At 41.9% G+C, this 27,787-nt stretch overlaps 2 protein-coding genes across 5 annotated transcripts in view; one reads left to right on the top strand and one right to left on the bottom strand.

Annotated features, from left to right (window-relative positions):
• Positions 1–258: 258 nt before the first annotated feature.
• Positions 259–9,233, bottom strand: COPS4 (COP9 signalosome subunit 4). The gene is made up of 10 exons (XM_021549230.3): positions 9,071–9,233; positions 7,901–7,980; positions 6,984–7,135; positions 5,857–5,960; positions 4,936–5,089; positions 3,672–3,822; positions 3,177–3,347; positions 1,778–1,893; positions 1,312–1,396; positions 259–813 (listed from the first exon to the last, which is right to left on the bottom strand). The coding sequence occupies exons 1-10, from the start codon at positions 9,145–9,147 to the stop codon at positions 680–682; spliced, it is 1,224 nt and encodes a 407-aa protein (XP_021404905.1). The 5' UTR covers positions 9,148–9,233; the 3' UTR covers positions 259–679.
• A 281-nt stretch (positions 9,234–9,514) lies between these two features.
• Positions 9,515–27,787, top strand: part of LIN54 (lin-54 DREAM MuvB core complex component) — a 39,475-nt gene continuing 21,202 nt past the window's right edge. The window contains exons 1-2 of one of the 4 annotated variants that reach the window (XM_021549318.2): positions 9,515–9,648; positions 24,916–25,643. In XM_021549318.2, coding sequence (XP_021404993.2) covers positions 24,951–25,643 — 693 coding nt within the window. In that variant the 5' untranslated portion in view covers positions 9,515–9,648; positions 24,916–24,950. Of the gene's footprint in view, positions 9,649–9,877; positions 9,968–10,051; positions 10,131–24,142; positions 24,262–24,915; positions 25,644–27,787 lie in introns of those variants that run through there. The other 3 variants (XM_021549319.2, XM_021549317.2, XM_077782995.1) reach the window with 3 other exon arrangements.

Below are 27,787 nucleotides of genomic sequence, written 5' to 3'. Positions count from 1 at the left end.
GGCAAAGCAAGGATGGATAAGGAGTGCCCAACTCCAGACTGATAAAAATCAGAAGGGTCACTTTCATACTTCATTGCTGTGCATAAGCATTTCAAGTTAGTCCTGCTTATCACATGACACCTTGACTTGCATTTCATAAACAAAGAAAGAAAAAAAAAAGTTTTCATTTAACATTTTCAGGAGCTGAAAATGCAATTACAAAAATCTGTTCTATTTCAAGTTACTGTTTAAGAAAAAAAATGAAAACAAAACCACAGGTCCTTACAACACTTAAACCAAGTGGCTTATGTCAGCCTTTATTAGAATAATTACAACTAAAAGAAACATGGTGTTTCTATTTTCACAGCAGAACACGCATCATAGAAAGTAAAGGGCTACAAAGCTATAGCAATACAGTGGAAAAAAAATTAAATAAACCAAACCCAAAGCTTGCTGCAGATTACAGCTTCTTTAAAATGAAAACCACAGAGCAGAGTGCAATGCAGGAGCATCAATCTAAGCTCAAAGAACTGGGAGCCTGTCACACCAAACATGGTATCAGCTAACTGTGTCCTAAGCTGTGGTGAAAGCAGGAGATGGGGAAGTGAAGATGGTGTTTTGTTTGTTTCCCAGTCCTGCTCAACTCCCCCTGCCAGCACAGCAGGCAGGTGACTGCGTCCATTGGGACAGTGGGGCATGGTCACTGAGCCATCTGGGCCTCCATGGCTTGTGCTGTCCACTCTGGGGCTGTCTGACTGATCTTCTCCAGAAGGTTGTTCACCTGGAAACACAGGGACTGAATCTGCTTGTCCCAAGTTGGCAAAGCTTCACGAGCTGAAAAGAAAAAACAACCAATATTAAACAAAGTTAAGTCTTAGCAATTCCCTTGCCTTGTCAACTGCAACCCTTCCTTTTGCCACTTCCCTCACCTAGCTCACAGAGGAAGCTTTCCTTGCAGTGACACCAGGATCACTTCTGTACTCAAAAGCTGCAATTATTTTGGCTGCCTGTTACAAGCCTAACTCCCGCACTGAAGCAGATTGGAACAGAGAACTTGCAAGTGAACCTGTTCCTAGAAGGAGACTGATGGAATAAATTCACTCTTTCCTGTGGGTAAGAGGATGCAAAGACCTCTGCAGGGAGTGGGTGAAGCGTCAAAGGTTGTCCTTTATGGCCAACTCTGCCACCTCCTGGCTACAGCAGGACGAGCAAGCTCACTTCAGGCAAAAGGGATTATTCATAAACTTATTTCCCTTACCCTGGCAGGGACCACCTCAAAAAGCTCACTCTGAAAGGTGCTAAAAAAAGAAATAATACTGTGGTTGCACTTACTCTCAAAATGAACAATTCCATCAATCTGATCAATAAAGCCATTCATGCGACCCTCAGTTATCATCTGAGAAGCGATCTTCTCTGCCTAGAATAACAAGGACAGATGTCAGAAACTTAGCTCATTCTCAGAGAAATTAGAAATTATTCAGACTTAACAGTCTTAAGGGTTTTTAACCAGATTCACATATGGGGGGGGAGGGGGAAAAGAACCTACAGACAGCACTCATTAAATGATTAGACAATCAGTGGCATCTAACTCTACTGCTGTTCATACCACATTGTGCCACTCTCATTCTCATAAGATGTGCTAGATACTTAACATTCCTCATAACATGGAATCTTGAATTATTCCCTAATATTTAACTAATTTTCCTAATATTTACCAGAGACGTTTTCTCATGCCATTCATGCTCCTTGTTTAAAAAAAAAAAAAAAAAAAAAAAAGAAAGAGACAGGAAAGAGATACCTTGGCCGCAGGGATCTCTAGTAATGCTCCAAGCTCTTCAAAGGTAATGTTGTTGTAAAGTTTGCTTGCAGATAGTAAGTTGTGTTCAATAACAGCTCTGTCCAGAATACTGGAACCTTTAGGGTTAGATGAGGAAAAAAACCCCAAAACATTACTGTAAGATTGAAATATTGGTTTATATAGTACAGCAAATCAAAAAATGCTTCTCTTTCTTTTTCTGAAGTGTTACATGTGCAGAAGGTCCAGATGCATCTGCCTTGGATCACTGTTAAGCTGTGCAGAGACAGCAGACAGAAACAAATGGATGGCACATGGCTGATTTTAAAACAGATAAACCTTTAATTTCTAAACAAGTGAAGAATTGGAAGCTACAAGACTGTCTGAATTGAGGGGGTTTGACCTCCTGTGATCTTAGCTTGACAAGTGGAAAGACCCTTGAGGGTTTTCTTACTATTCATTATGGCTCTTGGGGGTACAATTAACCTGTCTCTTACTCTGCTTGTGATAAACCCTTATCTGATGTCTCTCTCTTTGACTGAACAGTTTTCAACAGTATAACTCATTTCCTCCTTAACCTCCAGCTGAAGATAAGCGTATTATTAAACACCAGCTAACCTGCATTGTTTAAGGACAAACAGTACAGGTTATAAAATAAACAAAGTCACCAAGGGAAGGAATGCAGCATATTGCTAGCAAGTACCTTTAACACAGTTTTCACTTCTGCAAGTACATGGTTACTTATTTTCCCTAATCAATAACTATTTTTTAACTAGGAAGGTTTTCCTGATTCAGAGGTATTTAATGCTTATGTATTTTTCCACTTTCACATTCTTCCAAGCTAGAAAACTGAGACCAGAGTGTTTAGGATACAAGCTAAGCCATTACTTGACACTTTTTCTGACTGTTCAGATGTTCAAGATTTAGTGGCATGTCAGTGGAGACGTATGCAAGGGCCAAACCATCCCCTCACCACGTCACCTTCCTGTGAAGTCACGAACCAGTTCCAATAAATGTATCATCAGTGCAGACCATTTATGGCCTGCATGCATGTCACAGGTTTCTAGGCACCCTACTCTTAACAGTGCCTGAGAAGCTTGCGAGGACAGATACTCCATCAGAAACACTGGGAAGTTGTCAGTGAAGAGGACTGCACATGGACAGGGAAAGAAAATGTGACAAGTTATCTTCCAGAAGAGTATTTCAAAACCTTAATGGCAAATCAGAAAGATGAACTACATCTAAGAAGCTTTACTATATAATTATACATGCTGAAAAATATTTTTTAAATGATGATATAAGCAATAATAAATTCTTTTCCATGACACTTCTTGACTGATTTGGGAAGTCTAACTCCCATGGATGAACATCTAGCCTTACAAGGTTTTAGAGAAGTGTGTACCATCAGCTGTAGTTGCTTTCTGATGAGGCATTAGCATAGCTGCAAACTCTTGCAGTTGATTTCCACGGATAATTCTGTCGAGATACATTTTCTCCAAGATCCCATAGGCTGCAAGCTGCTGGCATCTCTCATCCTTGAAGAGAGTAGCAAGCATGCGGGAGCGCTGTTGTCCTAGGAAAGTCAAGAGGAATTCTCATAACTGACCACCAAAACACTAAGTACTTAGAGGTAAACAGGAGGAAGTTACCTTTTTTCCCCAATGCATGCAAATAAAAGCCCACAAAGCTCTATTGAAGAAGGAATTTGGCTGTGTTCAGTTCAAAGGCAAAGACACTGAACTAATCCAACTCTGAGCTAACAGTTTGCCAACACGTAATTCTGACATCGTGTTCACAGCTTTGGATTCCTCACCAAATTTTAGTCATACAAATAATACACAAGCTGACTTGTTTCATGGGAAATACCTTTTACACAAAAATGTGAGGTGTATTTTACCTGCTGATGCCAAAATAGTACAATGCAGCGCGTGTTTCAGTGCCTCCAGCCGCTCAGTCTCATGGACTATGCTCTTGTAGGACAGCTCGTTGTACCTTTGGGCAGCCTCAATGAACTTCCTTCTGTAGTCAAGTACTCGAGCATAGCAAACCTAGAAAGGAAGGACAGCTCAGAAAAAGAAAAGCAGCAGAGGTGGCTGCATAACACAGGTGTGTAAAATGTGCACACTGTCAAGTGATTGCTCCCATAAATATTGCTCTTCTGCGTCCTAGGGAAATGTGTGCCTTCAAAGAATTAGCTTGACTTGACAAGTCCTTGCTAAAGTATCAGGGAAATCAATTGAAAGGACATTTCCCACCACTGTTCACATGTTAAACATTGCAAATGTTGAAAAGCCAAGTATTGAGCCTAAGCAATTGAAATATTGTACAGCTGATACTGCACTTGTGTGAGTTTCCCCTTCACTACTGGCACAGACAGCTACCCCTTAGCCATTTATGTTTCAAGTATTTGCTTTTCCCTTTCAGCACAGGAACATCACCTGATAGCTCTTCCTTTCTTTGTGCTTTTCTAAGATTCACAGAAAATATTTACACTTTCAACCGAGTGCACACTTCAAAACCTTATATAGGATGAAGGAAAAAGGAAAGGGAAGTCAACAAACAAAAACCACCAAATGCTGAATTACTGCTCATGGCACATCTGCTTTGTGTCACAGAATTTTAAACATTACCACATCTTGACCAATTCTGCTACACTGTTGTAATTACTGCTCATCAGTTACTAAAATGGTTTGAGAAATTTGTGTATGAACTATGTACACAGTAAACCCACAAAAAAGCAGAAATGTCAGCAGTCAATTTACTACTTAAGACTTTAAGCTACTTTTATGTATGGGACACTTAATTAGTGGGGGGTGGGAGGTACTACTGTCTCTAATATTTTTGTAGCTTTTTCCCCCCACTTATATTTATAGACAAAGGTGGAGGCAATATTTTCAACAATATTTCAGATTTTTTTAGCCTAGTTTTTATTTTCTATCAGTAAAGCTGGCATTTATGGAACCATTACAGAGTTATTTCCAAATGGTAAGGAATGAGCTGTTTAATAACTGTTAAGATGTGTCTCTCAAGCTCCCAAAACCATATAGCTTTTCCCTTTGTCTCTTTTCTCATGATGAAAGTTCTAGTGGCAGTGCATTAAACACCTCAAGGTAGAATTGTTTCCCTTTAGAAAGAGAAAGTAATAAAGCAGGTTAGACAACCTTATAATGGATTTGCAGCTGTTCATTAGTTGATTCATTCTGAAGCAGGGAAGCTCGATTGATGTAAGCTTCTGCTTGAACTGGGTCATCATCTTCCAAATACAGCCTGGCAATTTTCAGGTAGGTCTCAAGCTTATAATCTACATTGTACTGCCTGTAGAAGAAAGAAAAAAGCAAGTCTCAGAGTTGTTCCAGAACTACCTTTGCTCTTAGCTGCTCTAACATTTGTTATGATTCTTAAGCACTGGGCAACATTCGCTTTACCCTGCTTTCTTCTTCCCTACTGCCAAGTTAGTGCTTTCTGTACAAAGTAAGGAAATTTGAAATGAATGCAAATACAGAACTGGCTCCTGCAAACACCACTAGAAATAATGATGCCCACCAAGACACAAATGTACACTCTCATAATCAGTTTTTTCTGAAGTTTGCCACCAGTGATGAGCCACTTGAGTTAAGAATCAACCTTGCAGTGCAACAAATAGGTCCAAACAGGCAAAACCTACAGCAATTCCTTCTATGTGCACAATGAGAAAGGGGAAAGGACTGACTGACAAGAGAAAACTAACTGCAAGGGTTCTACACCTAAAAAACCCAAACAAACTAAACTAAAACACACCTCACCTCACAAACGCACAAAAGAATCCCCAACTACATTGGTTAATATCCAAATCTGGTTTCAAACCATCTCTTAATTCTGAACTGAGAAGGTGGACGCATTGAAAAACTGCCACCTTCCAAGGACCTTTCAGTAACTTTAGAAACACTTCCACAAAAGTACTATCAAAAAGACTTGTTTATCAAGAAGAATAAATAATAGTGGGTAACTTCTGGTGCAGCAAACCCCAAAATTCTCACTTGCAGGTTTAGTTCAGTACAGAGAGGGCAGGTATAGCTAACCCCACAGAACTGGGTATAACATACTTTTGCCCAGTTTCCAAAGGGATCCCCACCAACACTTGTGCTGCATTTCTCCAGTCTTCTTCTTTCTCATAGATTGATGCAAGATGTTGCCTTATTGAAGCCACCTGAAAGACAATAAAATCAACAGCAAAAGTAATCATCATTGATAAAGCTTTTAAAAAGATTAAACAAATCTTTCACGAACTGGAACACCAAGAATCACAAGCCATTTCTTGCAGTTACATCTCAAATCATGCATGTGAAGTAGGAATGAGGTGATGTGTGATTAGATCCTAATGAAGAAACTTCTGCTTTGGAGGGCAGCTGTCAGCAGGTAAAGTATTAGTGCTTACAACCTGGGTTTTTAACCAGAAGTGTGGGTAAAAAAAAAGAAATCATCTGATGTGTTGGATTTAATTTATGCATGATGAATGAATCACATGGTGAATCACATGCAAGCCTGTTTAGCTCAGAGTAAAAGCTCCTTAAAAAAAGACAAAGAGAAGCAAATAAAAATCATGGCAGAAACTGCCTTGACTTTCTACTCCAATAATAGATCCTAAGGCCTTTTTATATAAACAATTTCTCTAAGAACTCTCAGATGATACTATGCATTTGGACAACAAAACACAGAATTGAACTGACAAAGCAAACCAGCATATTCAGTAGTTAAGCAGAATTGCATTCCAAGAAAATATTTTTTCCTGATAAAATGATTATGGCCAAAATAAACACACAGAGAAAATTTATTTATTTTGAAACAAAAGCTATTTTTCAAGGTGCATGCTCTTCACACCACCTGTCTGTTCTACTGCTCAGGTAAAAGGCAATACAGTGAGTAGCAGCCTGTCTCTCCAGACACCTCCCCCAGCTCAAGGACTTTTTCATTGTAACAAGCCAATTAGGGAAGCAGAGGAATTATGTGTCCATCACCATGATAAAGTGACAGCCTGTAATCTTTGCACAGTCCTAAGTGCTCTCTGCATTTAGCTCAGGTTTTCCATGTACAGGACTGAAAAACCAGACTCTAAGTAGAAATAGCTGTTTTGAGCAGCTTTTTGAAAGACTTGAAATAGTCAGCAGACAAGGAGGGGAAAAACTAAAGCCAAACCCATGAGCCAAAACCCATCTCACCATTGATCTCTCACCTGTTCTTCAAATGAAATAACTCTGGGTTGTATCTTTTCCAAGGTGAAGTGGTAAATTTCTTTGGCTGTGCTGTCAGGGAGATTTGGAAGATGTGTACAGAAATCTGTGAGCAGCTGCCGTGAGATCACCAGACTGACATTCTCATTCACCACTGGTTCAGAGATGCACAGAAGAAAAACACAGAATAGAGGCAAAATTTTGCAGTGCCTTCACTACAGGTGATAATTTGCTTTTACATTTAATTTGAATATTTAAATTTTAAAAACTATGCAAACAAAGGGGATTTTTTTTCTTTTTTTTTATAAAGGTGGGTCATTCTTTTCTTTCAGAAACTGTTTACACTAGAGGTCACCAGACTTATAACTCCTGGCAGATAAATTAATTTTTCATCTGATTTATAGTCCTCGGTTACTGAAATATCTTGGACAAAGTACCTGTTTGGGCTAAAGCTCATTGAGATTATTCTCAACTTTAAAAATTATAGCAGATATAATTTACAGAGATGTTCAACAAGCCAGACACCCAGTACAACACAAAACAAACAAACAAACAAACAAACAAAACCCCTAACAATTTCTTGGCAGTTTTACAAATGGATGAAGAAAGAGGCTGTCAGTTTAAATACCACTTGGCATCCAGTATAAACTTCAGCACTCAAGAGAGACTGCTTTGTTTTCACCTTTCACTGCTGACAGGTTGGAAAGCTGTAATAACCACAAAGCTTACAAACCCATTCCCTCTTCACTTCTGGATGTGGTGATGAGGGTTCCTCTTCCTGTTGTGTTTGAGTTCCAACAGGACAAAAGTACATTGCATTTACACAGTCTCATGTAGAGCTAACAGACACAAATACACAACCCCACATAGCTCTGGCCTTCACTCACTGTACAACCACTCACACCACTTATGCACTTACTTGCTTCTACAAAAGCTTTCAGAGCTTCAAGCTGCTCCACACCCGACAGCTGAATGGCTTTTTCCAATATTTGACGGTACCTGTCCATAAATAAATTTTAAAAAGGTGTTAAAAACCACACATTTTTTCACTAAGAGCTTCTGACTCTCTGTGTACTTTCTATGTCAGAGCCCTATTTTTGCTCATATTTCCTATACCTTGAGATGGCAATTCTCCAGTTTGCTCCCAAGTGTCATGAACATTCACCTGGAATTGGTACTTGGCTCTTCTTAAATCCCGGGACTAGATTCTCAGATGACAGAGCTCAATAATTTTGTTATCTAAGAACATACGTGCAATTTTGTAAGTTTAAAATAATAATAATAATAAAATGCCCAGGATAGCACATTGAAAAAATAATGAAAACTGTATTGCTCATAGATTCAGATTAATCAAGGTAATCAAATGTTCAAAATGCCATATTCAATGTGACTGAGAAATAGTGTTGTGATAAATATTGTTACAGCCACGTGACACCAACACAGGTGTACCCCACGTGTTTTCAAGAGTTTATTTTGCAAAAAACACTAAGTTGTGTTTTATTGTTTCAGCAAGCTAATGAAACTTTTCCTCAGTGTGTGTCACACCGATGAAGTACTACATCCACGTGGAAGCCACGTTTTGAGGGGAAAATTTGCAAGGTTTTACACGAAAATCCTACAAGTGACACAGCCCCCCTAGAACACAAGCAACTGGGCAGGGAATCAAAGAATTCCAGGTGACAGATCCGCTTCTGACTGCACCCTGGGAGTGAAAACCTATGTGACACACCGCACCACGAGAAGCCCAACCCCTGTCCAAAACAGGCGCCTAATGAAAAGGTAATAATTCTTCACAGTAACAGGAGGGTCGCTGACACACACACGGCAGCAGAGGAAAACAAACTCCCCGGCCTCTCGCTGTGGCACACCCAGGGGCAGCAGCAGAGCCCTGAGGGAGGCCGAGCGGACACCTGGGAGCCCGTGAATGAAAAAAACCACACAGCCATGAAGTGAAACCTTTCTGTCTCCTCTTTTATTCCAGAAAACGCAGCCGCTGGACACGACCCACCCTCACCCCCACACCCCGCGGGCGGCTCGCACCGCTCGCCCCAACGCGGGGAGGCGGCAGCGGAGGCGGCCGGCAACTCACTTTCCCGCCAGGTCCTTGTGGGAGCCGCTGGAGTTCATCAGCTGCGCCAAGTCCTGCCTCACCGCGCCCGCCGCCATCTTGGGAGCCGCCTCCCCCCACCATGGAGCCGCGCGCGCCGCCGGGGGGGGTTGGGGAGCGCGCGTGTCACGTGACGGGGAGCGCGCGCAGGCCGCGGGAGGGGCGCGGGCGGGCCGGCCCCGCGCGCGGTTGGTTGGGCTGGGGGGGGGATATCCCACGGAGATAAGGATCCCACGGGATTTCCACCGCGAGTGGGATGAGGCCGGACCACCGCCGCCTCCTCCTCCACGGGTGGCGCCCGCGCGCGGCCCCGGAAGCGGACGGCGGGGAGGGGCGGTCCCGGAAGCGCGGGGCGCTGCGCCGGCGGTTGCCAGGGCGGCGCGGTATTATGGGATGTGGCGGGGGAATGGCGCGGGGCGCGTGATTTTGAACAAACGCGGCGGCGGGATCGGCGCGGGCGCGGCCGCCGCCGCCGCGGCCGCCGGGAGCAGCACCGGGGGGCGCCGGCACCGGCGACAGGCGCCGCTAGCGAAGGAAGAAGAAGAGCGCCCGCCCGCCCGGTGAGTGCGAGGGGCGGGAAAGCGGCGGCGGGAGGACAGGGAAGGGGGCGCGGGCACGGCTGACAGCCACCTCCCGCCGGGAAGGAAGAGGCCCGGCCTCGCCGGGCGCTCTCCCTGCGGAGGGCCGGGCTCCCCGGGATGGCGCGGACAGTCGGTCCCGGCCGCCTCTCCGCCGCGGGGGTGCCCGCCTGGCGCGTCGCCTCCCCGCCGCTCGCCGGGGCCAGCTGCGCGCGGGGGCGCGGCGGCCCGCGGAGCGGCGCGGTTCCCCCGCGGAGCGGCGCGGTTCCCCCTCGGAGCGGGGTCTGCGCGGGACCCGCCGGTGCGGAAGGGGCTGGGGTTCGCGGCTCGGGGGCGGCGCCGGGGCGGGGCGGCGGGGGCAGGTGCGGCGGGGGCGGGAGCGGCGGTGACGGGCTGAAAATGGCGGATCTTTCGAAATGCGGCGGCGGCCGCCGGCGCTGACGGGCCCGGGCCGCTCCCGCCAGGTGAGAGCCGGCCCGGGGGGCGCGGGGGCAGCGGCCGCACCGCGCGGGGCCGGCGGCCGCCGGGGCTCGCCGCGCCGGGCCCGGGGTTGGCGGGGCCCGGTGCCCCGGCCCGGGGCAGCGAGTCGGGCGGCTCCGGGGCCCGGCGGCTCGCCGGCATGCGGAGTTCGGGAAGAGCGGGGCGCGGCCCCGGGGGGTGAGGACGCCGCGGCTGTGTCAGCGGGATGCGCGCTCCGGCTGTGCCCCGCGGAGCGGGTGCGGTGCTTCCACAGCTCACCCCGTGCCGGCGCGCAGCTGTGGCCTGGGCGTGCGCTGCCCGGCTGGGGACAGCCCCCAGCTCCAAGGGAACGTGTCCGCTTCTGGTCTCCTCAGCACAAGAAAAACAAGGAACTCCTGGAGAGGGGCCAGTGGAGGCCACGGTGATGATAAGGGATCTGGAGCATCTCTCGTATGAAGAGAGACTGCGGGAGCTGGGCTTGTTTAGTCTAGAGAAGACTGATGTCATTAATGCATATAAATATCTCAAAAGCGGGTGCCAAGAGGATGGTGCCAGAGTTTTGGTGATGCTCAGCAACAGGATATGGATAAATTGCTATAAGCAAAAACACAAGAAGTTTCACCTCAACATGAGGAAGAACTTTATGTTGAGGGTGGCAGAGCATTGGAACAGGCTGCCCTGGGAGGTTGTGGAATCTCTGTGGTCTGTGTCCTGTGTCACCTGTGCCAAGTGGCCTTGTCTTGTCAGAGAGGTAGGACAAGATCATTTCCAGAGGTGCCTTTCAAACTTGACGATTCTGTGAATGTAGCCAGACCATCTTTTGGGTTAGTCCCAGTTTTCTTGTCACCATCTTGCTTGTTATGAGGTATATCAGTATTCAGATTGTTTTTAGTTGTTTGTGGCTTGAATTTGAAGCATGTCATGTATTAATTATGCTTGATATTGAGGATTTGGGTTCTGGAAAGCCTGTGGCATTGAGACCACATGAAACTGTCCACTGAAATATACTGTAATCAGGAGGAAAGCTCTCAGAATTAAGATGTCAGGTGAGGAAAGGACAGATATTTTCATTACCTTTCCTTAGTTTCATCCTTCTGAACAGTTTCTTGAAATATATTAAGGTTGCTGTAGGAAATACTGACTATAGAAAAATAACTTGAAGTGTTCTTTGCAATGTTTACATGAAACTGGCAATAACAATCAGGTTACTCAATCCTTGAGTATGTGGTTATCTTCTTCACAATAGCTGCTGGCATATTGGAGGCAAGAAGAATAGTAGGATATCAGCTGAATATATTTCTTCTGTCAGTGGAATCTTTTTGTGAAATAAAATGCTTTAGACTTGTGTTTTTTTCTTTTTAAATTATTATTTGTCAGGATATCCAGTTTACACCTCTATCACTGAGTTACATGTTAGTTACATGCCCTGTACAGAGTTGCACCAACCTAGAGAGAGATGTGTGGTTGTATTTCTCTGTAGGCCAAACAATCTTACAGGCTGGCTTGGAGAGTGTGTTTGAAAACGCAGCCCAGCCTTCCTAATGGGATAAAAATGTACATTATGCTTGTTGTGATGGCATAAGCTACAGCAGTGTGTTATGCAGGGCTGCTTGTTCAGCTTACATATCAAGAACTATCTGCTGAAGTTTGGTTTGCTTATACTTTGATGTCCAGCTCAGATTGCTTGTAACTAAAGGCTCTGAACAGTTCTGTCAGGATTCTTGAGAAGTTTTAAATGCTTTCAGGTGGAGTACCGGCAAACCACAGGTGTATAAGAAAGGTGATGATGAAGAGTACTGTCAGAATTCAGCCTTAGAGATGTTGTTATCTTGTGAATTACAATATATTTTATTTTAGATTTGGAAAAACCCTCAAAGCCCCTTAGGTTCCTTTCCCTTACACTGGCTTGTTCCCTTACATCAGAGCTAAGGTAGATTGGAGGGGTTGTGTTTTGATTTCTGCTTCAGCAACAAACTGTGGTTCCTTATCTGTCACTTGGTGTGATTGTTCTCTATATGTGCTATAGAGGTAGTGCTCACATGCTGTGAGAAGCACATCCTAATGTCCTGCAGAGGCTGTGCACTACAGCAGTGCAAGGGTCTGGTGGGCCTCTTCATAGCAAGTACCTAGGAGATAGACTCTGATTTTTTTTTCAGGTTTTTTATTATTATAATTATTTTCAGGAGCTCCCAAAGAGAAGTGGAAAATGTTTCTTGAATTCTTGTTTCAAAAGTTTGTATTTTGCCAGGCCTTTTAGATGAATAGCTTGGTTTCCTCAGTTGCTCAGAAAGCTGATAAGCAACATGTGGCTTTCAGTACAGCCTGTGACTAGGCTTGCTCACCTGACAACATTAGAAATCTGCAAAGGAATATTCTTGCACAAGAAAGAGGGAGACTAACAAAATAATCGCTTAGTCATGGGGTGCAAAGCTATGTGAAGTAGAGATTCCCATGTTCCAGATCTGGATGTAGGTTGGCAGCTCCTTAATTTGTGCATCACTCCCCTTCAGAAGCTATCCTGCTATTGGACGTGCTGCCCATGTGAGGGGTATGCCCTTGGTGTTGGGCTCTGCTTTAATCTGTTGTATGCGTTCTAGGTACCTACAGAATCCCCATTTTTAGGGACTGACTTGTTTTCTTCCTGGGCTGGACACCATTGTCAGTGGCATGGAGAAAATGGGTTTGTGACAACCTACAGTTGGTTTTGGATGGCTTTGTTCCTGCCTGGCTCCTTCATCTGGGTTGCTCTTGCAGCTCTCAGTTATACAGATGTTTGCTAGCACAAGGAGGGAAAATGGATGGAAACAAAAAGGCAGATGCTGAAGGCGGACAGGAGACCTTTAGCAGCAGTGCTGGCATAGAGCACAGAAGGAGTTGAAATACAGGGAAAGTAATACTGCTGCTCGTGTACACACAAAGTAGCAAATGATGGTGTTTGAAGTAACTGTGCAATAAAGGTATTGCTAGGATATTGCTCATACTAAGTCCTATAAAATTGTAGCAGGTGCTTTTTTTATTAGTGTATAATTATCAGTTCATTGACATATAAGGAGTTTCAGCTTTTTCTTTTCCTTTTAAAATTATAATGGAAGCATAAGTGACTCAGAACTTGCCAAGGGAAGAAGGATCTCTTCATAACTTGTATGTGGACAAGTTTGGTTTTTTTTTTTCCTCTATCCAGTCTTAAAAAGAAATCAGCTAGCACCACCATTATAAACATGGCAGTGGGAACATGAGCTTAAGCTATCTTCCCATGGAAAAAAAAATGAAACAAACCCAAAAACCTCAACTGTGTAATATAAAATTCTCATGTACGTATCATTTTACAAGTGTCAGTTTAAACATGTAGGTGTTGCTGATTTGTGTACCTTGCCCATTCTTCTGATCTGCTGCACACAGTTGTTTGTGCGGTGTCTCAGGCAGCAAGCACTCACTTAGCAGAATGTAGAGTAATGGAAAGGGAATGGTGTGCGTTGGTTGAGGGAATTATGGTTGCCTTGGGAACTATTTTGTGACTATAGATGGTTAATTTGTGGTAGAAGAACACCTGGTATTAAATATTCCTTGTAACTGTTGGAAAAAAGACTGGATACTTACACTGGTAATGTATTCAGCATCTGATAAGGAATGATGTTGAGTTTTTTTCCTTCCTGTTGTATGCCATTGGTATTGTATTTTCTAAACCTAGAGCTGCGATCCTTGGGGAAGCATGTAGACAAACTGCCTCCATGACTTGTCTTATGTGGGCATTGGGAAAGAGAATGGAAATTTTGTCTGTGTTCCACATACATATTTTGTTACTGTGTTAATGCTTTCACTCTGCTATTACATATGCAAACATGGTGAGTTTGCAGTCTTAGGTGATTAATTTTTCCACTTACCCTTGTTAATCATAGCTTCCTCATGGATTCATCTTTTCCTAGTTTCATGACACGTGTTTTATTAAAGCATATCTAGCTTAGTAAGCTTAAACAAAAGCCTCTCTGTTGAAAAAACACAGTGCTGAGTGATTTTGTAATTCTTTGCTTTATGACAAAACAAACTTTTCAGTTTTAGAGACAAAGCATGGAGTGTCAGAGAGAGTAAGAAAATGGGGACGCCTAAAATGAATGACACTGTTTTACCCATTATTGGAAAAAATAGCAAAATTGAAGAATGGCAGTTAATTAGGAGAAATGTAGTACAGCAAGATCACCTACATGCAATTGTGCTCTTTTGTTTGACAACATGTCAGCAGAGCAGGGTGAGTTTTTATTATATATATACTTCTGTGGAGGCTTTTCTAACGAATGAAAGCATGTCGGGTGTCAATAGTTTCTTAAGAACTGCATTTCCTATTTTTTCGTGTTCTTTGTGAATTTCAGTTGCCTGAAATAGTTGATGTGCTTGTTTGTATTTGTCAAAAAGGGATATGAGAACACGGCAAATAAGGAGATTACCTAGCCTGTTCTTTAGTTTGTTTTGCTTATAAAATGACCCAATAAAAGGATTTGTTTTCCTCTTGAAATCAACTTAGGCAAACAAGTGACCTTCACTTTCTAAACGGTGACTTGATTCTACTTTGCATAGGTAGGTGTTCTAAATCCTTTGCATTAGCAAGCAGTCAAGAATCTCTGGGAACTATGAACCTTGTGCTGTTATGCATTAATCTTCTCCTAAAATAAGTTTTCTCTTTGCTGGGAGAATTCCTGGACCATTAAATGACCAGTGGGTGTTTTTCCATTTGTAGAGATTAGTTTTGGTGCCAATAGTGTGAACTAGCTACACTGCAATGACCAGCAAGGCTGTAGTCAGTTTTGCAGTCAATGATATTGGCAAAGTTTGTCACTCCTGTTTCTTGTGGACAAAAACAAACAAACAAAAAAGTGCATTTCCCCAAGAGAGAAGCAGAAAATAGGCAAGAGGGAGACTACTTGTGAATTTTTGCCATTTGGAATGACTGGGAAAAATAAGAGCTCATTCTTTGTTGAGCAGGAAGGTGAGTTTTGATGTTATGTCAGCAAGAAGAAGTAGGTTTAATAAAAGGTTTTGACAAATTTGATGTCCTGGATTCTTAACTAAAATTCTTAATGGCATTGATAAATGCAGATGCTATAAAATTTTACGAACAACATCCCATAGTTATTTTCAAGTTTTATTGCTGCTGCTGAGTTGGTTTCAATGGACTGTACGGTTTGACACAGAGCTGTTTGGGTGTGTGTCCTGAGCTGGTTTGTGGGAGAATTTACAGAGTGACAGCCTGTGATTCAGGTGTGTCCAGCTCTTTGTGGGTGTGTGGTGCTGTTCACTGTGTAGTGATGAACTAGGGCAGCTGAGTCACACAGAGAACCAGCCAACTTACAGGTCAGCTCCAGTGTCCTGCCATATGTTAATCAAAATTATGAACTGACAAAAGCTGTCCAAAAAAAAAAGTTGACAAAAGCTTCATTTGTATATACAAATTGGTTTTAGATGTAGTAAAGAGCTTGATCTTCCTACATTAAAAAAAGCCAAACAGCTTTTTTCCATGAGAAAATACAGTTAAGTCTTTGCATACTATTGTTTCTTCACTTAGTAATTCTGAGAAGGAGATGAACATTCTAGATCTGTGTCAACTCGGACAGTGTTGACTTGTTCAATGGGTGGTTGAGCATATCTGCCATGGAAATCAAATTTAGAAGAGTATTCTGTAAAGACGGATTTAGGGCTTTTCTCAAGGCCTGCTGCTTGTTTAGGTTGGGTATTAGGAAAGGGTTCCTCCCCCAGAGAGGGATTGGGCACTGGAATAGACTTCCCAGTGAGCAGCATGGAGAGTGCACGCAGAGCTCTTCTTCCTAAGCGGCATTGGCATCTTACCTTCAATAAAGCTTCTCCAGGGATAGAATAAGATACAGTGTCAATACATCGCTGCACCACTTTCAGCGTACTGAAAACAAAGGTTGTAAGAGATACAGTGTAGTCCTAGTCACTGAAATGTTTCTTTCTGGCTAGTCCTGTCTGTAAGTTTTTGGGGTTTTTTTGAAGTGCTTATCCAAAGCTGTTGTCTTTCTTACCTACAGCTAATGAAACTTAAGAGTTTGTGTCTCAGAAGCTCTTGTTATGTTATGTTATGACATATGAGACCTCAGAGGTCTGAGCAGCTTGCATTTGAAGTGACCCACACGGTACTAGAGCAGGGATGAAGATTCCACAGAAATTCCTATTTGTCCTGTTGAATTGATCTCAACTCAAAATCTTAATGTGGAATTTCATTCCACAAAGGTCAGTCAGCTATTGCACAATCATAGTTGTTTAAGTTTTCCCAAAAAGAATGCAGAAGTGCTTTAGTATCTAGGATTGAAGGGGGAAGGAGGTGTTAATAGTGGTTTTTGAAGGAACTTGAATCAAATCCTGGTTTGCCTCTAGGTGAGCTATTTATCTTCAAGCTCAGCCCTTCTGCAAGTGAATATATTCTGTACTTGTGGAGTGTTGTCCTGTTTAAAGCTGGTAGAACTGCTGAGATTGCAGCTAGAAGCATGTTTTCCTGCAAATCACTGCAAGGTAACTGCTTAGACTATCTTTGTTTTAATGCTCTACTTGAGTAAAAAATTAAGAAAGCCAACCTAGATAAGTTTAAAAAGTGGTAGTGGCCATAGCAGTTTTCACTGCTGTTCAGATCTTGACAGCACTACCTTTAAAGCACTGCACTTTTTTGTCTTAAGGTTTTTCTCTAGTTTTCATTTCTGTGGTCTAGCTTTGAAAAGAATCATGATTGCAGAAGCCACATAGTGAACTAAGCTTTCAGGACAAAATTTTCTATGCCATTATAGCATATTTTTTTGAAATTAAATACCTCACTGCAATCAGTGTACTGTGGGAGGTTTTTGTTTCAGTTAGAATGAACTTCATGTGTTGTACCTAATGGGGCAGTGCTAGTGTAGTATAGGTGAGATGCACTTGGATCATCATTGTGCTTCCCAGTTGGCAAAGTCTCAGTAAAACTGGTAGGTTAGGATTCTGTTATGATTAATTCTTGTTCATACATACAGCTCTAAAATGTACTCTTGCTGACATTGCTGGCAGCAAGCCTGATCTTAAGGGTGTGCAATATGATAACACCTGCTGAAAGTCTGTGAGGAACTTGATATCAAGTCTATGATGGTAGTTTTCACACTTGTTGTTCAGTGTTCATGGTGTGATATTGCTGTGTCCTCCGAATTCTTCTGTAGCCTCACATTCAAGGAGTGTCTGGAGTTTGGAAAGCACGACCTTTATTTCAAGCTGTATGTAGAAGACAAAAATCTGCCTTTTTTTTTTCTTTTTGGCCTAGTGATAAGCACTCCTCACATTTCAGGTGTGTTTGATGTTTGGTTTTTTATCAGTCAAGCTAAGTTCACTACATGTTTATTCAGTGTAACTTTAGATTCGCAGTGCCTTACTATTGGTCTACTAAACACAACAAAAAATTAAATGACTTGAAGTTATTTTAGAGCTTTTTACTTTTGGTCTCACCCCAAAGTTTGTATGGAACATAAGGTTAGAAGCACTTGATTAAATGTAAAGACCCTGGAATCCACGAACCCAAAATTTGTATTGTTCACTGTAGTGAACACCTTCAGAATGTATTTAGTGGTCATAGCACCTGTGCAGTTCTGTGTTTTGTGCTATGGCATGTTTTGAAAATGACTGAAACTGGCATGCAAACCAAGGGAAAGGTGAAGGGAAATGTTCTCATTTTTAGTTTCTATTTTATTTTTAATTTGCCTAAAGCTCTACTTGAAAGTATAACATTGTTTCCCATTACAGAAACAATCTGAACTGCTTTGAAGTATTCTGCATGGAATGTTATTTCCAGTACTTTCCTGGAAAGTTGCTGTGAGTGAGGTGTGTGGTAAACAAGCAGTGTTTAAGACTTTAATGACTGAGTGCTTGAAATTTTGTTGTGTTTTGTTCAGTAATACTGCTCAGTACCTCTCAACAGCTGGAATGTTCTTCTTTAATAATCTTATTTTGTAATAGGTCGTACCTTTGGGCAATGTAGTATTTTCTTGTGGTGGAAAGGGGCTTGTCCAATCCACAGCTAGATATTCCTGTGTTTTGAAACGCTGGTTTTCTAGGAAACAATGCAATCACTTGTACATGTAATGTAATTCAACCATTTGCAATTTGTATGACATGTTTCTTTTATCCAAAACCTAGTTATAGCTTTTTTCCTTTTTCTTTCCACCTTCCATTTTGCCCGAAAGGCTCTGACTCATGGGGATTTTTAGTTATGTACTCTTTCTAAGGACCTTGTTAGTTTAATTGTAAAAATTGCTTTTGTACTTGGTGTGCGTTATTGTATTTCTATGGTAGCATGCTGAGATTCCTTCTATGTGAGAAAAAGTTTTGATGTGAAGAAAACAGCTATAGGTCACAGGATAGCTGAGTCTTAAAGTGTATTTGTAGCAGCTGTTGCGGTGAAGGAAGAAGATGCAGTTGTGTAAAACATTTCTATTTTGAAGACAGTAAGACATTAATATTTTTGAAAACTTAATTTTTTTTTTCTTTACAGTGTGTCTGCAAAGAACATAATCTCTTTCTTCCTCTCTGTATTGAGTTTTTTGGGCAGGAGTGGGTGCTCATGTTTTAAGCGTCCTTGTCAATATTTTGTACTATTATCTGTTAATTATATTGGATAATTGCAACATGCTTTTATTTTTTATTTCCACTGGATTGTACTTAAATTGTTGCACCTTCTAGCTGCTCAGAGAATCACAGAATGGGTGGGGTTGCAAGGGATCTCTGGAGATCATCTAGTCTAACAGAACCTAGGGCAGGCTACATGTGTTTGTGTCTAGGTGGGTTTCTGTAGAAGAGGACACACTGCAACCTCTCTGGGCAGCAGTTCTAGATAGTGACCCCACTGTTCCTAAATCACCCCAGGATGCCATTGGCCTTCTTGACCAGAGGGGCACACACTGCTGGCTTGCATGAAACTGCTCTCATGGAACTCCCAGGTTCTTCTCCACAGAGCTGCTTTCCAGCAGGTAAACCCCCAGCCTGTACTGGTGTGTAGGATTATTCCTCACCAGGTGTAGGACCCTGCACTTATTTTTGATGGATTTCATTATGTTCCTCTCTGTCCAAGTCTTACTGAATTGTAGCACAATCTCTTGATGTATTAGCCATGCCTCCCAGCTTTGAATCATCCACAGACTTGCTGAGGATGCACTCTGTCCCTTCATTCAGATCATTTAACAGGTTCAGCAGGACTAGACCCAGTACTGACCCCTTGGAGAGCACTCCTGGCTGCAGGCCTCCAACCAGACTCTGCTCCAGATCACAACCCTCAGTTTCCCTCTTATGACAACTTTAGTCTAAAACCCTCCTCACCATCCAGACAAGCCTATGGACAAAGATCTCTTTCCTTTCTCTATCAGATGGATCCCCCAGTGCCACACAGACCAGGTTTCTGAAGCAAGTCCCATGGTCTGAGCACACAAGCCCCAAGCAAAGGGAGTAGATGGGGCTGCCTTAGCATCTTTCCTGCTGTGATGGGTGTTTCCTCTTTGTCTGCAGAGCAGTGAAGCAGTTTGGCAAGGGCACCTCAGCCTTCGGGAGAAGTCTCTTCCTCCTGCCAGTCCTTGCCATTGCAAGCCTCCATGCTTCAGCATTATTTCCCCTGTCCCTTCTGGGTGTGCTGGTGGGGGAGTTTTTGGCTGTGAACTGTTGAGTCTCCTGCAGCCTGTGCTTGGAACCAGCAATCCAACTCTTTCCTACTACCTGCTGCAGGAGATCCAACATCTGGGTACACCTTTTGCAGACAGGTCTGCTACCTGTCCCTACCTTGGCAGAAAGGTCTAGGCACTGGCACTTGAGGGCTGGGCATTTCAAATTGCTTAATCTCAAAGTATTAAGGTCCCAAAAAATTTGATTTCTTCAGCTCAGCAGCCTTCAGGAGTTTACATAGTTGCTAGGATAGGAGAGAGCAGATAAGCAGAAGCTGAAAAATTTGAAAAGCAACTAAAATGTAATTGACAGCATCTCATACTTCTCACTTAAATCCTCAAGGATCCATTCTGTATTTCCCCTTTTTCCTCCTGCTCTTGACTTTGTTCTAATGAATAGACTTAGGAACGAAATATATTGTGTTTTTAAACCTTTGCTAGTTAAGGTTAAAATATGCCAATTTTATGAATGCAACCATGTAATGTGGGATTTTTGAGTTTAAAAATATGAGCCATAGCCTGCTTGCAGTCCTCTGCTGCACCCTGATTGGAAAGAGAAGAGATGGTGTTGGCACATTTTTGTCTCAGCTGTGGAAAATCCAAATGTCGCCCCTTTTGTACTGACTAAATGTTGATCCTGCATTCTTTTATATTCATTTTCATTAGAGTCCACTGTACTTGCAGTGAACAATTACTTGTTAGGTTGTTCACTCTTACTTTTCTGCTATTCATCTGACTCAGATTTTCAGCTTCACTCTGCCCTTTTTTGGGGGCAGGCTTCACTGTTCTTCTTTATACTTCTTTTTTAAAGGTTTTTGCATAGTTTTAGCTCGGAAGTTGAAAATATTTGCTCTCGTTGGCTCTTAAGGGTGCTACTTTTAAGTGTATCTGTCCCAGCTTTAAAGAACTACTAACAGATACTGCTGTATCTGGCAATGTTACTTAGTTTCGCTTAGCATTTTCTTACTGGTCCCAAGACAATCCCTGCTGCTTCAGGGGTACCTTAGATGTGTTGCATTTATGAGGCTTTTGATTTTGGGTAGTGTGGGTTTGTGTTGTACTTCAAGAGGTGTTCATATAAAAGCTGTTACTGATTTGGTTTCCTTATTTTCTGGTGAAAGTGACACTTGGGAATTTGGTTAAAAAATGAGCATTGCCAGTGATTTGAGGCAGGTTTGGTCAGTGTTCCTAGATGTGTTGGGTTATTCCAGAGTGTTCCCATGGCTGAGCACCAGCAGTCCAGCAGCCACAAATGATGATGAGTGCCTTGGCTCTCTGCTCTGTTGCTGTGGCCTTGCTAACATGCATCACCTTCTCAGGTGGTCTCAGCAGTGGTAAAGCTGGTCTCAGTAGCCTTGTTTCTGTATAATCTGAATTTATAAATGTGTGTTTTGCTTGCCTGCAATACATAGTCCTACTGGTAGCTTTGTAACCTGTCACCCTACTCTAACTGCTCATGGTTGCAGGCAGGAAGGTTGGCTATTCTTAGTGAAATAGAGACATTTCTTCATGTAATAAAATGCAGTTATTGTAAAATACAGGATATTTTTATGTCTTGCATTTGTTTACTTCTTTGTAGATCACTGTGCTTAATTATATTGATATTTTATTTTCCTGTTTAGTGTGGTTGTTCTGGTAATTTATCAACAAAGGTGTTGATATGATTGATCTCAATACTTTTAATGGAGTTTCTTAGAGATTTTGCAGTGACATGCTAGATGGAGAGAAAAGATCAAAATTCACAGATACCTGTCAGACACCATTCTGTATTTTTGCCTATAATCCTGATCTTCTTTATCCTCTTCCTTACAAATCCTCTTTATCCTTTACACCATCATATATATATTTTTCTTCCTGAATATCAAGAATAGGAATCTGTTTTGTGAGTAAGATGAATACAGGTGGTTTGCTCAAGCTGAGAGTTTGTTCCTCTCCTTCTCGTTACCATGCCTAGCATTTTTCTAAGTTGTTGGTCCAGGACTTTGCTGACAATATGCTTTAGTCTAACTTTTTTTTTTTTTTTAATGTGTTTGGCTGGTTGGGTGTTCTGAGCTAGCTGTGTTTACAAATCTTCATTATATGATTTTTTTTTGTGAACTTTTATTTAATTGTGTGGCCATTGTTTTTGTAGGCTAAAATTGTGTTTAGTAATCTGAACCTAGGATATTTGCTGAGTTTCCTAGTCCGAAGCTTAAGCTTAAACACTTCCTTGGTCTAGATTGTTTTTTTTTCCTTCAAGGTTTGAGTAAACACAAAGTGATTAATCTTTTCAAGGGGTTGTAGTTAGCACTTATGCATTATTCAGTACTCAAAACATAGGTGCTAAGTGAAGGAAACTTTGAAGGGTTTAAATAGTTAAAACTATTTGCTACCCTTTCTTGACGATCTCAAGGCTGTTAGGCTCTTAAGAGGTTGGCATGCTTTTACTGTTGCTAATCGCTTTAGTAGTGGAGCTGGAAAAATGGAAACTGTATAAAAGCATTAGTAAAAAACAAACAGCTGAACTGTTGAGAAATTCTGGCTAGATACCAAGAAGTAAAAATCTGCAGGGATGTTGAAGATGCCTTTGACAGCAGCCTCTGGTGTAGCCAGGATGAAATTTTCATGGTTGGCTTTCATGTATCTATTCCAGTCATGTCCAACCTGCAGTGAAGAAATGGACCAAGTGGGTTGTGTTACAGTTCTTGTTTGCTGTTGTTGAGCACACTAGCCTGAATGCAATAATGAAAGCTAAGTTTAAAATTACCTGATAACTTCAAATCTTCCTATGTGATTGGCATATGTTGTTAATCCAGTAACTATGAGTAATGTTTCTTTCTTTTTCACTTCTCAGTTTCTGATTCCAGAGTAGATGTGATATTTCTTTTTCTTCTGCATTCTGATTTGCAGTGGTTAGTTTGGACTCAAAATGCTGTTTAAAAGCCTGACTCCATGTATTTTAATATAAACATGCTTTCAACTAGATATAGGTATTTAATAAGTACTTACTGCTTTGTAACATAACCAAATGGCAAGGATAAAGAATGCAAATACCTGATGAACTATAAAACTACTTAGATATATTTAAGTATTTTATGATCATACTGTTAAAAGATGCTAAGAATGGCCTTTCTTCTTGGGAAAAACATGTACAAACGGAATACAAAGCAAGTTATTTAAAACTATTTATAATTACAGAGTGAGGTGGGTTTCCCCCTGTCCAATTTAGATTATTCTCTCCTTTTCAAACTTGGAGGCAATTATTACATGGATTGTGCTTGACACTAGGAGTCTAACTTCTGGATCCAAGGCCTATGGGCATATCAGTATAGAACGAGATGATGCTTTGGTTTGAGGTTTATTTTTTTTGTGTCTGAAATAGTTTGAAGTTTTGCTATCTGAGCTGCAAGCCTTTTCAAGTAGCTGAGGTGACAGTCAAGTGACACAGCTCAGAAGAAGGCCTAGTGACCTTAACGTATGCTGTATTCAAAAACAGTCTACTTTGGAGTAATCATCTATGCAGTTAACCTATTTGACTTTAAGGCAGCAATATGATAGTACTACTAATGTGTCTCTTGGAGCTGGCTGTTTTGTCTAGGGCTGCTTACCAGGGCTGGCATCACTGTGCAGGCATTACTGGGGGAGAAATGCTTTCCATAGGAGGTATTTTTGGCAGTGACATCAGATAACTTTGTATCTTTAAATGCCTGCCAATAAGGGAGCTGGGAGTTTGACTGTCAGTGCAGTCCTTTTGGAGCTCAGGCTTCTTGAGTGTCAGGGCAGTTTGGTCTGGCTGGCACTCTGAGGTGAGGGGGGTCAGAGTGGCACCCTTGGCAATCAGGGAGGCCAGGACTGTTCCAGCATAGTCTCTGGAGCTCGGTGTGGAAACTGTGTAATTCTAGCAGGGCTTTTTTCCCCAATCCTTCCACCTTGTGGGTGAAATGCAGCTGTTTGGTAGTTAGCTGCTGTACAAAACGGGCCCACAATGACTCCAGAGGAAATAATGTCACTTGGGCATTTGGTTGGTGTCTTCACTGGCATGGTTCCTCATGAATTAGTATTAAAACTCAGCTCTGCTTTTCCTAGCAAGTAGGAAACAGAATTTGCAAGGGTTTTGTCCCCTTGAGCTTATAATTAGTACTCAGGAGCATGTAGGCAGACCCACATGGTGTGCTCACCCGTCCCGGGCCCAAGTGTGCTCATGGGGTCAGCAAGTGCAGAAAATGCCTTATTAAGCTGATCTGTTTTCAGACTCTTGACACTGATACAACCTTAAGGGAATGGTACAGTTCCACCATTTCCAGCAATGTCTTTAGGTTTTCTCAAGTGGAAGTGGCTCTGGCTTTGAATCTCGCTGCAGGTGTTTGTTTAATATATAATTTGGGTGATCTTAAAAAAAAATCCCTTTTTTTTCATACAGTGTGTTATTTGTTTTGTTTTTAGAACACCTTTAAAATGAATAATGAATTTGTGTGTTATAAATTTTCTGGTGAGTATTGAAGTAAAAAAATTACTGAGCTCTTTTCATAGCTGGCATCAAGGGATTATCTCTTCATCTTGTGAGTGGCAGGGCTTTGGATTGATCCTGTGGTAGGTGGCTGTTGATTGAGCTTTTGGGGTTGTTCAAGTCCATCACTAAATAGTCATTTGATTTTATCAGAGATTTCCAAAATGAAAATTTGGTGATAATGCTACATCTGGTATGGATAATAAATCTCTTGAGTAAGATAACCTGCTAATCAGTGTTGGCATGTATAAGAAAACATCATCATCTATTTGATTTTTTAAAAGCTGTTTATCTCTTGCTTTATATTTCAGTGGGTTTAAATGTCTGTGCCTATATTTTCAGGGGGGAAGCACTGCTTCTTGGTGTACTGTGGTGTAAAGAGTGGAGTGGTAATGCCTTTATTTTACTTCAGCAAATGATGTTGTAAAGGTTTGATATAAATTATTACCAAGACTCAATTCAGCCTAGTAGGTTATATTTTGTTAACAGTTTTTTTTCCCATGATATCCCTCCTGTGCATGCACAATACTTTCAGTCTGAAAAAAATTGACTGTATTTTCTTCTTTGGTAATTTTATTCATAAAGCTTTGAAAATATGTGTTTTCTGGAAGCCAATAACTTTTTAAAATATTGCAGTACCTGCTCCGGCCATCACTGCCACAGCTACTAAGATGGAGGTGGTTTCAGCAGAAGTGAACAGCTTGCTCCCTGAGGAAATCATGGACACTGGCATAACTCTGGTGGAAGATGACAGCATTGAGGCTGTTATTGTGTCTTCGCCAATGGGAGAGTCTATTCCCATGGAAACAGAACTGGAAGAAATAGTGAACATAAACTCCACCAGCGACTCCTCAGCCACGACTACAGCCACAGTCACCACGGAATCGGTCCCTGTGCCCAGCAGCCACTCAGGAGATACAGCACTGACCACCACAGCCCCAAGCCCTGATGTGAATGCAGCTGTAAAGCCTGCCTTCCCAGGTGGCCTCCATAAACTTGGTGCTCAGACCCCTGTCACTATCTCAGCTAATCAGATTATTCTGAACAAGGCCACTGATATTAAAATAGGCAGTCAGAGTATTAAACCAGATGGGCAAAAGCTGATTGTAACAACTTTGGGCAAGTCTGGCCAGCCCATTGTTTTAGCACTACCCCACAGCCAGCTCCCGCAGTCGCAGAAGGCCGTGTCCCAAGCCCAGGGTGGAGAGTCCAAGGTACAAGGCCAGCAGATCAAAGTTGTCATTGGAGGTCGGTCGGAAGTGAAACCTGTTGTGGGTGTCTCAGCTTTGACGCAGGGAAGTCAGCTGATAAACACTGCGGCCCAGCCCTCTGTCTTGCAGTCCCAGCAAGTAAAAACAGTACAGGTAAAATGAGTTATGCTGATGAAACTTCCTAAAACCAGTTCTGTTGCTGCAATTGTTGTCTGTTTCCTGCACTGATTGACACACTGTTGCTTTCAGCCTTTGCATTTGTTCTTTGTATTAAAAAATACAATGCTGCTCTTAGCCCATGCTTTCATCTGTTGATGCGTTTGCCATTTTATGCTGTTTGCCTCTAGCTACTGTCTAGAAACTTAGGGTTTGCCTCAGAGAAAGTGAACTATTCAGTAAATTGAAGATAATTTTATCATTATTTTCATTTATAAAAATAAATTCTACATACTCTCAGGAAGACTGAATTCAACTTTATATGCCTGTTGTTGTTTACTCAAAGTATACCCTCCTTTATGGAAGAGTACCTTCTGCCTATTACGTTCAGTTTGTTTAAATAAACTCTCTGAAAAAACTTCTAGCATCTGTAAAAAAACAGAAGGGTGTATCTGGTCTGCTTCAAATCTAGTTATCATAAGCTGAACATTCAAGGTTTGGTTCCTAATCTCTGGCATGGATCTTGAGATATTTGAAACCACAGAGAATCTGCTTGGATCTGAAAATGTGTTGAAAAGACTTGGGTTATGACTCAAAGAGTCTGATTCTCATCTGTTATGTGGCAGAACTAAATGTGAGTGACTTTGTTCTATTGGTAGTGAGGCAGAAATGAGACTTCTTAAAGTGAAAGACAATTAGAACTCAATGCAGATTATGATGGGAAAATATTTATTTTACTGCCTAAATGAAATGTGAAATTAAACTCTTAAGTATGCTATTAAAAATAATCAGCTGCACATAAAAATGACAAAGTTTAAAGAATTTTATTAGCCAAATGTTCCTTGATTAGTATTTCATGGCAGGTGAATAAGATCAATATTTTCTCTAAAGTTGCAGATGATTTCTACTGCACTAATTTCATTCTCCTTTTTTGTTGCTACATCATATCTGGAAACATTTAGTAATGGCCATTTGAAACATAGATGGTTGTCAGTATAGTTTTCAAGAAAGTCTCTGCACTTTAGTCATCATAGGAACATTTAAGAGTGGATCAGTTCCTGTTGCTTGACTTCATTATTCACTGCCAAGTGACAGATACAGGAAACTGAGGGAACGACTTAGCTGTGTTGTGGTTTTTCCTTGCATGAGATGATTTGTGCTGTCAGTGACTGCAATCAGTGGCTTGGCCATTGACCTCTGCAATCTGCCATTGGAAATTCTACACATTCCTTACTAATGAACTTGCATCCATTTATTAAAAATTGCAAAGTGGGTAAATTGCAGTTTGGGTAAATTTGTCTTCTTGTGGTTTCTTTTTGTTAAGCCATTGGTTCCCTTTGCAAAACAGACTGAATTGTTAGCACTTGACACTGCTTTTTTCCCAGGAGGAGGGAGTAGAAACAAGACAAGGTCAGCACCCAATATTGCAGGGGAAATGTTTACATTAGCACTTCATAGACAGTGCTCTTCCCTGTAGAAAATTTCTGAAGTATCAGAGTGATATATGAGGCTGGGTGAGTGATTCTGGCTCTACTCTACCCTGAATGACAGGGGAGGTAACCCACACCTTGAGTCTCTGTCTTAGAAAATGAAGTGATTCATTTACCCCATCACCCTGAACAAGCCCCTTAAACTTTCAGTGAGTGGAAAAGGAGGCTGTGAATGCCTCCCTGATGCCCCCGTGGATCTTGTGTAATTTATTTCTTGTGAATCAGGTATTTCAGAGAGGGCAGCACAAGACTTTGACTTGGTACTGAGAATGACTTGGTACAGATTAGATGTCAAAGAGCTCTTATCAGTTCTTGTGGTCACTCTCACAAAGGCTTTGCATATCAGAGAAATTCAATTGTCTTGACATCTAATCTAATCTTGTAATCTAATTCTGATAGTTGAAGTTCTCAGCACCTGAGGCATAATTGGTAGAGTTCAGCAAAATGTTTCTTGGAATTTGACTCCTTCACTTACATTTCTAGGTGTGAGACTCTGAGGTGCTAAGTGTGGCAGGGCCTTTGGCCTCATCTATATCCAGAGGTTAATTACTGTCCTTATAGCAGCTTGTCCTGATTTGAAACTAGGGCCATGGATGTGTGGGGAAAAACAGCCGGGCAAGTACATCTGCTTTCAGCCTGTGGCTCTTGCCT

Source organism: Lonchura striata, chromosome 4 (genome assembly GCF_046129695.1).
Source record: "Lonchura striata isolate bLonStr1 chromosome 4, bLonStr1.mat, whole genome shotgun sequence".
In the NCBI taxonomy this organism is placed as follows: Eukaryota; Metazoa; Chordata; class Aves; order Passeriformes; family Estrildidae; genus Lonchura; species Lonchura striata.
This window is presented reverse-complemented; position numbering and strand designations above follow the sequence as displayed.